General features: G+C 43.4%; 1 protein-coding gene across 1 annotated transcript in view; it reads right to left on the bottom strand.

The window, feature by feature from the left end:
* Positions 1-423: 423 nt before the first annotated feature.
* The window catches only part of DCP1A (decapping mRNA 1A), a 44,063-nt gene continuing 34,190 nt past the window's right edge, over positions 424-10,296 (bottom strand). The window contains 4 exon segments of the mRNA NM_001102330.1: positions 424-4,378; positions 4,710-4,928; positions 6,644-6,709; positions 8,609-9,358. Coding sequence (NP_001095800.1) covers positions 4,298-4,378; positions 4,710-4,928; positions 6,644-6,709; positions 8,609-9,358 — 1,116 coding nt within the window. The 3' untranslated portion in view covers positions 424-4,297.

Here is a 10,296-nt window from a genome sequence, read left to right as displayed (position 1 = left end):
TTTAGGGAGAATTTCATTTGGAAACATACTGGGTTGGCCAACCCAATACTTAATGTGAACAGTTATCAGGGACTTATATGATTAACACTTTTCTACCCTCTTCCCTATTTCCCATAACAATCACAGTTTATTTTCTTCTCTCCCTCTTTCCTTCTTTATCAACCTAGACACCAGGCACATGAGTGCATCTGAGAAATGACTCAGAAGATAAAAGTCCCCTATAAAAGACTATTTCTCGTCCTGATTAGACCTGTTCCCTCTATCTGGGGAAACCTTTTGGGAATAAATGGATTTGTTTTGTTGTCTCACCCTACTCCCTCTCAGCAGTAGGAGGGGCTCTAGCACAGTGTGGCAACTCATCCAAAAGTTCCTAAGTCTTTAAGTTCAATAAAAACACAATTAAAATTGAGTAGGTGCTAAAACTTGGTTTTGAACTTTTATTAAAAAAATATATTTGCAAACATATAAAATTTAGGATGAAAAATGCTCATCTGAAAACAGGTAATAACTTAATATTTGCAAACATACACAGATGGTATAAAATCCATACCATTAAAAATGTTAATGATGCTGCATTGCGCTCATGGAACAAAAATCTTGCCACAGTCCCAGAGCTTTTCAGGCCCACATTCAGGGCAATGAGACTGGTACACTGAAGGTCATGAGAGCCACATGGCCAAAGCAGGAATACAGAATAAAAAACCATTGAGAACATATATTTTAAAAACATGTTTCTGAAGGAATCACACAGATAAAAGGGAAACACAACTCTGCATTTCCCCCTTTCAAAGTGAACGGTATTGCATCAGAGCATTTCAAATGAAGATGTCACACACAAAGCCAAGTGAAACATTGCACATGTCTCTCTTGCTGAAAAAAAAGGGCTCCTGGAGGCGACGGCCCACTCAGGGAAATGTTCTCAAGCACACCTTTTAAAGAGCTCAGTGTAAGTTGCTTTACTTCTTTCAGATCTTAACATTTTAGACACCTGAAAACGCAGGGCGCTACTGGTTCCAGCAGGCCCTTTGAATACAACTGAAGAAAACCAAAGACAGGTAGGAAAGAAACATGTGCTCAGCAGCAAACGTGCAGCAAGAATGCAGGACACACGTCCCTGTGAGTCCTCGTTTTCACTCACACGGACCGAGCCTACCCGTGCCTGTGCCGCCTCTCATTCCTCTGTGTTTCATTTTGCCCAGAGTTACAGTATGATGGCTGATTTTGTTTTTTAAGCAGTTAGGCACCTTCAATTTCATGTTGCATTATTAGTAATACAATGGCAGTTATGGCCTCTACTATCAAAATGAGAAAAATGTCAAACTACATTCTTTGGGGAGGAGAGTAATAAAGCTGCATGGTTTAAAAATATTTACCTAGTAGATTTGATGGGGTTTAAGATTTTTTACAAGAACACACAGGTGGAAAAAGAACAATTCTTGACATGCAAAATCGGGTCCTATTCTCAACTAAGCCTGTGCCTCCTCTGGCAGAGAAGTACCCAGGTCAACTTGGGCTCTTAACAAAACCCAGCTCCCAAAAGCCTTCCAAAGTAAGCCGTGGACATTCACATTCACATGCAGATGTCATGAATGCTACTCCTGGAGCTGACAGTCACTGGACAACATGGGATTCCAAGTCACACCTTACCAACCTGGGGGGAGATGCACAATGAGGAGGAGCTTCTGCCTTAAAGGAACGAGGCTGTTTGGGGGGTGGGAGTCCACTCAAACACATCACGGTAACTGCAAGAAAAGCAGAGCAGGGCCGCCCACTCGGGTGAGGGGCTCTACAGACAGACACGGTGACCTAAGTGCAGGGCACCTGGAGTTCTGCAAACCTAGCAAGAAGCGTCTCTGTTTTGGTGTCCATTTTGACTCAACTAAGGTTTAAAACTTAAGATTCCAGTAAAGTTACTGCAGCAATGTAAACATGCAACCTAAACTAGCATGAGGTTCTGGACAGAAGTCTGAATGAGGGGTAAGGCAACTGAACTGTGACTTTTGGCCCAGGGTCATCCAACTGCCACTGTTCAGGCTCGGCCTGACTTCTCTACTGACTCATTCTGGCCTGAACTTCCTGGTTCTCATGACGGTGAACCTCTGGCTTCTGAATTTTCAAAATGCTTTGAATACAGAAATTTGGGAGTTGAAACAGGCTTACCCTTTTCAAGTCTCCATGACTTGGGCACTTAAAAGTTTACTTTCACACTAAGGAAACCTCATCCCAGATTCTCTACTGTCTATCCTATTCATTCCTTGAATTAAAGGGTGAAAATGAACAGATTTGATTACAGACCCTCTTCAGGACAGTCTCTCAACTGTCTTGTAATATTGACCCTACTCAAAGCATCATTTCAACTCAAACATCTATCATAACAAGAACCCCTCAATTCTCCCGCTTTCCAAAGCCCATAGAGACTTACACCTGGATGCATGCCAGCCTGCCAGGGCAACTGTCTTCGGAGAACAGTCACGGGGCGCCCTGGACACCACCTCCTGGGGTCAGCGACATTTCACACCTTACTGTAACTATCTCTTTCCTGGTGATGCGCAAGCAATTCATTTTTGGTTGCTGAATTTACACACTACCTTTGAAAACAAACTATTCCTAATTCCTAACTGAGTATGAGAACTTAGAAGCTTCCTGGACTTCTGCACAATTCACAAATAATAGGTAGACACAATAGAAGACACTAAATTTGGAAGCAGAAAAGTTGCCCAGGAGGCACGTTTAGATTAACAAAAGCCAATCAAGGTATTCTTTATGCTAAAAAACAGAAAACAGAAAACAAGCACAAACTAAAACAAGTATGTAATTCACAAGTAATTTTCTAAAATCTCAGCTAAAAGGAAAAAAACCTATGGATTTATGATTGAGTTACCATTAAAGCTTATATGATTGTTCCCAAGGAACCATCATATCTGTCAGCATTATTCACAGCTAATCCTTAAGCTAGCTGGTTGAGCCAATTGGGTTTTTATCCCATCATTAAATAGTGCTCAGAAAAGTAAGCAGTGCATTTTAATTGGTTAAATACTACAAAATGACCTGTATCATAGAAACGAAGACACTTTCATTCAAAGAATATCTTAAAATTACTATTGCTGAAATAAATCAAATCTACATTAAAATATTACTAATCACCATTACATGCCATAAAAGAATAAATATAAATCATGGCAGATCAATAGCAGCATAACAAAGCATCTTTACATATTTTCAGACTTTGGGCTGCAGAAGTACTCACAGCCTAAGAATACATTGGTAAAGTTCAGAATATCACACTTGGTTTTTAATTCCATATTCTATAATAAAGTAAGGGCAGTGTGAATAACAGTTCCCTTTTCTGCATAGCTTTAAAACTATTCTCAGTAGACTTGAGGAATGGAACCAGAATGGCTTTGTCAGATTGGTCCACTGGTCCTTTTGTCAAAGTGTTAAGGGAAACAATTAACAATGACCTCTCACTGTGTTTAGACAGAAAAGGAAAATAAGGCTATGATTCACACACAAGCTTAACATTTTCAAAACCATTGGAGAGTTTAACTTAAAGTGAAGATTTCTGATAGAATTTGGGTCTTACCAGTCCCAGCCTTTACTCCAAAGGTGTGCCACGCCCGCTCCCACCTCAGCACAGGGCCAGCAGGGCCCTATTCAAACATATCCGCACAGGGGAAGCCCTTTGCGTGGCATCACCGGGAACACTTAAAAACAGAATACAATTAATAAACTTCAGAACTTTTAAGGCCCCAAAGGGGCATTCATATAAAATACACTTCACTTGGACAAACCAGTCCTAATTTGCCAGCTTAACTTCTGACCCTTAAAACCCGAAGCTACTTTGCACAGAGCCGACTTTTGCTCTGTTCAGAACTTGACTACCAGCCCAAGGCTCAAGTTTTTAGTTGGAAATGAGGGAGGGGAATGGGGGTATGGGCTGGGCTGACTGCCTCAGGGCTGGTGACCTCTTTTCCTTAAGACCTTGAATACGAAAGTGAGTTGAAAATCAGATTCCTTATTTCACAAACTTGTTTAGAGCTGATGAAAACACCCACACAACTGAACACAATGGTCTTTTTTTTTACCCCCAAAACAAAGGTCTGCTGGTGATGCTTCACAGTGAAACCTCCATTATCACTGAGAACGTCACTTGGAAAACATTCTTAAGCAATGAGTCTCTTTCTCATAGGCTCAATTTTAGAATTCTCAAAGCTCAATGTTCCGTTTAGAAGTTTCCATGATGAGGCCTGTTTGTTTCTGAGGTCGACATTCTGCCTTCAGAATTACTCTGCTCTAGTCATAGGTTGTGGTTGTCTCTGTTCTTGGTCAGAACCTGTAAGTAGACTTCATGAAGTGTGCTGAGGAAGCTGGAATCATTCTGGAAGAGATGGTCATGTCACGTTTACCTCCTTAGAGCTTACTGTCATGATAACAGCTTAGGAAGAAGTTATATATGTGCTCTGTATAACTAATTATGCCAAGAATCCCACCACCCAGAGACAATCATGAGGAATATTTTGGAATTCACACATATCTATTTTTCCACTTTGAGAATTTTCCCACAGGGAGAGAGAAACACTGGTTCTAGCTGGTCTTGGATTTTCTTTAAGAATTGATTTTTTTTTTTTATGAATTGATTTTTTTTTAGAATCATACAATTATTTTTTTACAGAATGAAAATCCGAAGACTAAACTGATATTCTACATACCTTGATTAGATGTATTAATGTATCCTGGAGCTGAGACTTGCTGAGGATGATGGAAGGCTTTCTCTGATTTTCTGTCGTCCCGACGGTGAGAGGAGAAGGGGAGCTGGCTTTCCTCTCAAGGTCTGAGGACCTTGTAACTGTCTGCTGGAAAACACTGGGGGACAGCAGGACTGAGGGCGCTGCCGAGGTTGTTGCGGGAACCAGAGGGGAGCTTGCCACCTGCAGGGGAACAACAGCCATTTTGCAACAAAGAGCGTGGGAGCCAGCAGCCAGGCCCAGAGGAGGGGACGCCTGATAACAAGCACAGCAGTAGGAGGCTGGAATGCAGAGTCCAGCGCTAACTATTTAGAGTTCAGATAAAGATTCGGAAGCAGTATCTAAGCATTTAATGTCTGGTTAGGAAGCTTGTTAGCTGAAGGATGAAGAGCCCATTTACATGATAAGGATGGCCTAGAGCTGTTATGAGAAGCCAAGCCCCATCACTACAGAAGGGGAACCTGATAACTAACAGCAGGGTAGGCACAGTAAGAACAGTCCTGAGATTAAGTTGAATACGTAAAGTTTTTCCATGAGGGACTCAGAAATGCTTGGAGGAGGGTGTGAAGGAAGTTTCTGAGGTGACGGAAGTGTTATATAACTTCTCACTACCCAAAGGATATATGTGTATTAAAACTCAATTTAAGAAATCTGCATTTTATTATATATAACTTTTAATTCAATAAAAAGAATTATATGAAGCATTAGTTTCTTTAGTCGTGTTCAATGTATTTATTATGCCACCACAGTCATCACAGATACAATTTTAAAAACATAAAACTAATATTTATCTCCTTTCATTTAGATGTACTTCTGGGCTAACAATGGCTAACCAGCAGAACACAGTAATATTTTTTTTGAAAATGAAAGTTGCTCGGTCATGTCCGACTCTTGTAGACCCCATGGACTTGTATAGTCCATGGAATTCTCCAGGCCAGAATACTGGAGTGGGTAGCCTTTTGCTTCTCCAGGGGATCTTTCCAACCCAGGGATCAAACCCAGGTCTCTCGCATTGTAGGTGGATTACCAACTGAGATATGAGGGCAGCACCCCCCCCCTTTTTTTTTTTTTTTACTAATTCTCATATTTTGATACACTCAACATGAAAACTACATATTTTTTCCCTCCTATCTGTCACCCTCCTCATCTACAAGGAACCAAACTGTCCATAGTTTTGAGAGTGCAGTTTCTGGGTTCTGCACCATCTGTGGTTATTTTTGGTACAACACCAGGCTGAGAGATCACCAAGAAGTGGTATGCCGACCACCATGCAGCAGGACCAGCTGCAAAGAAGACCTGCTAAGACCAGTCAGAAGGTGGCTTTTGCTTACAATCTTAGGCTTCAGGAGAGGTGTTAAGGCTCAAAGGCTAATGGAACCTAAAAGTTTAGGAACTGAAAAAGATGAGTGTGCCTGTCAAAGCTGGTAGGGAATGGAGGATGAGGACAACGTCTACAAAATGAGGCAGGGGAGAAGCAGCAAGGCGCAGAGCACACAGGCCTGGGCTGGGAGGTTCTGCCCACAGGGCAACGGGAAGCCAGCGAGCAGTAGTGACACTGCCTGGTCCACTGGGGCACCACGGTTCTTCTGGGCAAAGGCTGTCTCCTATCCATAGACACGGGGCTGACTGGCTCTCAGCACTCGCCCATTCACAACACAGAGGGAGGGAGGGAGCGCCCCTGCTGTGGCCGACCTTGCCCTCCCATACACACACTCAGGGAACTCATCACTGAGGATGGACGACTTGAGGACTGCAGAGGCCACAGCAATGAGCTCTGCCTGGGGGAGTGGGAGGGGACATTTAAGAGGGACCTAGGTTTGAAAGCTGAAACGTTTCACTTCACACTCAGCAGACGAACTTAAGACATACTATGCTCTTTAGAAAAAGGGGATCCTTACCGGGATGGCACTGGATAACACCTTAGGCTGGGCAAAAACTTCAGGATCCTGGTTTTGCTGCATAGACTGCAATGTTTAAACAGAAAAGATGAACAGATGTAGCAACTTTTCATTTAAGATTTCTTAGTTACTGGGGAAAAATCTAGGTTAGCAACTGTAAGGAGGAGTTCAAACATGACTTGGTTCCTAGATTCCTGAGGGAAGTGGCTGACCAGAATTTGTGACAATGCAGGATAGGAGCTTCGGGACAGCCCCCAACCCCCTTCAGTTCCACCGGAGAAAAGGGGTGTGCAAAGCCTTGAAAATGTCTCTACAGAAAAAGCTGAAACCTGGGTCTCTTTAAGAGCGGGGACAGACCAAGCATATTTTTGCTGTTGAGAATGTTGAGACGCAAGATCCTGACAGCATGAAGCCTCCTGATAAGGCGGTTCACACTCTGGAAGGTGGCACTAAACAGTCTTACACAGCCACACACTTCCACAGACAAATGTTACACCTATTCCCTGGGAGACACAGAACTTCCTGTAGCAGAGCAAACACATTAGGACTCAGTACGGTCCCAGGTCCTAAAATTTGATACAGCCACATAAATGAGAAAGAACATGTTTGTAAGCTTCCTCTGCCAGGAGGCATGCTGGAGAGCAGGGTGCTGTCCCAGAGGCCAAATCTAGAGGGGGCGGTATTGACGACTGCTGCTGGTTGTATTTCTAGAACAACAGGAATAGTGGCAGCAGACACATTTCAGGGTTGTTTTACTAAACAGAATATTCTCGCAGACAGAAACGGCAAATTTGACAATTTAATCATGTAACCAGGACACTAGGTTTCTTTTTCTGGACAAAATTTTAATAGAACGGAACAAAACACTCCATTAACTAAGAAATAATATTATACAGGAGAGCCAGTATAATATTATTTGGTAAAATGTTCAAGAGCTGGGGATTGTAATTATTAAAGGGCATGAGACTAAAACCTTAAAAGGCTCCACCCCCTTTCAGTTTTGTGATCTTGCACAAGTCACTTCAACTGTGACCTGATTTCCTCATTTGTAAACTCACCAACCTTATAAGTTACTGAGGGACAAACCTCTTCTTCACCCCTATATCCAAATCCCACCAAGTCCCACTCATCCTCCTTCTTAATAAATCCACATGTCCACACTGCCCAGTACAGGCCCCCACCCGCTCAAGGCCGGGTGACTGCCCCGACCTCCTTTCTGATGGGTCGTCCTCCTTCCGTCGTCTCCTCTCCCAGCGTGCCACCCTTGGCTCACATACTTAAAAGACTCTCCAGGGCCCTCAGAACAAACCTCTAACTCCTTGACACTATTTACAAAGTTTTACTCATCACCAATACCTGCTCCCCCGTTTCTTTCCACATAGATCCAGTCACCACAGTTCACCAAATGCCCTCTAGTGTCTAGGCTTCTGCACCTGCTGTTTTCCTTGCCTTCACACACTCTTCCTACCTCTAGGTCTGGCTAATTTCTCCTGAGTCTTCAGATCTCAGCTGATGGCCAGTTTCCCGAGGAAGCTTTCTTTGACCTCAGACCTGCAAATGTGGGATGCTCTTATGGCAGCCCTAATGAACCTGGCACAAGGCGGGCACTCAGTCAGAGTACTCAGGGAGCAGGGGATGGAACAAAGTTTGGGATAATCTGGATCCATGGTCTTGAGTCAAATAAGGACTCCTAGACCTGTCAGGCAAAAATAAACGTTAAAATGCACACCCAGGAAGGAAAATACAGTTTCTCAGCTTTTCTCAGCTGAGATTATTTTGGGAAGTGGAACTGAGTTACACCACCAGTTACTGATGGTTTGGTTGATCACTGCAGGGCTTCTCACCTCTCCTTTCTTCTAGCCCCTGACATACTCAACGGTTGTCTCTTTAAACAACTCTGTCTCCTCTCAATCAAAATCCAGTTTCATCCCACTAGGTTACAGCCACCCAATCTCCCGCCAGTACCTGAAGGGGAGCAAGCACCATGTTGCTCAGGGAGGCTGGGGCTCTCGCTGCTGTCGCTTTAGGGGAAGGCTCTATGAAGCTCTCAGGCGTGGCCAGCTGGCCGGCTGCTGGCGAAAAGCTGGGTGCCGCTGCACCTTTCCCGAGTGACTGTGGCTGTATTTGGTCATGCTGTGGGGTCAACCTGAGTTTCTGGAGAAGATCAACACTTGGGAGAGACGGACTGGTTGTGTTTGTCACGCTCAGCGGGGCCCTGAATGGGCTCTGGCTGGCAGTCAGGCTGGCGTGGCTCAGCTCAGGGACAGGCTGACTCAGGAGTGGAGACCTCTGCCTAGGCGCGGTCTTCACTGTTTGCATCATGGTGGTTTTTCGGGGTAGGCTGGGGGGAGCCTGTCCAGTAGAAGCTTCTGCTGGTAGACTGGGACTGAGCACAGAGTGCAATGGGATGGCATAGCTGGGGGCCTGCTTTTCACTGGACTGAGTGATGGAAGCAGGAGTGATTAGCACCGGGGTGGTGACTTCGGGCTGGACTGAGGGGTGGGCAGCAGGATGGACACCCAGGTTTTCTGACTGGGGTGCCCCGCCAGGCTCAAAGGAAAATGGTAGGAATGAGTTGGGCTCTTTCTGGGAGGCATCTCCTGGCAGCTTCTCCACTTCTTCTGAATCCAGACCCACAACTGCTGGCTGTTCCTTTGACAAAGAGGTTCCAAATAATTCTTCCACTGTCAGATGTTTGTGTCCAGATGGAGCAGACTGAGAAACAAATCAAACCACCCAATGAGAGAAAACTCTTGCAAACCAGCATAACTAAGTTTCTTTTCCATCAACCAAATCAGTTTGCAGAAGCAAGGCTAGGTGGAGTCTGAAAATAGGAAATGGAACAGGCTGAAGATGTCCTCAGGATTAAGGCCAAGAATGCACCTGGTATCCCCAAGGTGGTGAAGAGATATCTACATTTGTAATAAAAATCAAATTTTAGGGACTCAGGTGATAGTTTAGAATTCACCTTTTTTGCTTCGCAAACACATGTAAGGTAAAGGAGCAATTATTTTGCTCAAAGTTAATTTGCCCCATGCCAGTCACACATGGTAGGGAAATTACACTCAAGAGGATATGAGGACCAAATGATGATCAAGCAATCCTACCTATATGTTCATTTTTTTTTTTTTATTAAAAGGCAGGCATTGTACCTTAAGGACTAGGCCTCAAATACCAGAAAATAAATTTAACTATTAAAAAAAATTCAAGTATAGGTGACATAACATTATATTAGTTTCAGGTATACAACACAGTGATTCAATATTTTTATAGACTGTACTTCATTTCAAGTTACTATAAAATATTGGCTATATTCCCTGTGCTGTACAATTTATTGTTGTAGCCTATTTATTTTATACATAATAAATTTGTACCATTTAATCCCCTACCCCTATACTGCCCCTCCCAATTTAACCATTTTTTAAATAGCAACCTTCCAATTCCCAAATCACAGATGCTGGAGGAAAAGGAAAGCATTTAAGTCTGGAAATGTTAAACTTATTTATATTTTAGTGATCTGGTTTACTGATACCACTGCAATGATTCAGAGGAGACATGTTCATAGTTCTCAATTGTGAGCTTTCCTGCACCTTCCCCTCAAGCAGTATTGCTGAATTCATTTAACCTTTATTTGCTGGGTATGCAGAGGGTGC

Source organism: Bos taurus, chromosome 22 (assembly GCF_002263795.3).
Source record: "Bos taurus isolate L1 Dominette 01449 registration number 42190680 breed Hereford chromosome 22, ARS-UCD2.0, whole genome shotgun sequence".
Lineage (NCBI taxonomy): Eukaryota > Metazoa > Chordata > Mammalia > Artiodactyla > Bovidae > Bos > Bos taurus.
Note: the sequence above shows the minus strand (reverse complement) of the source record. Positions and strands in the feature narration are given on the sequence as shown.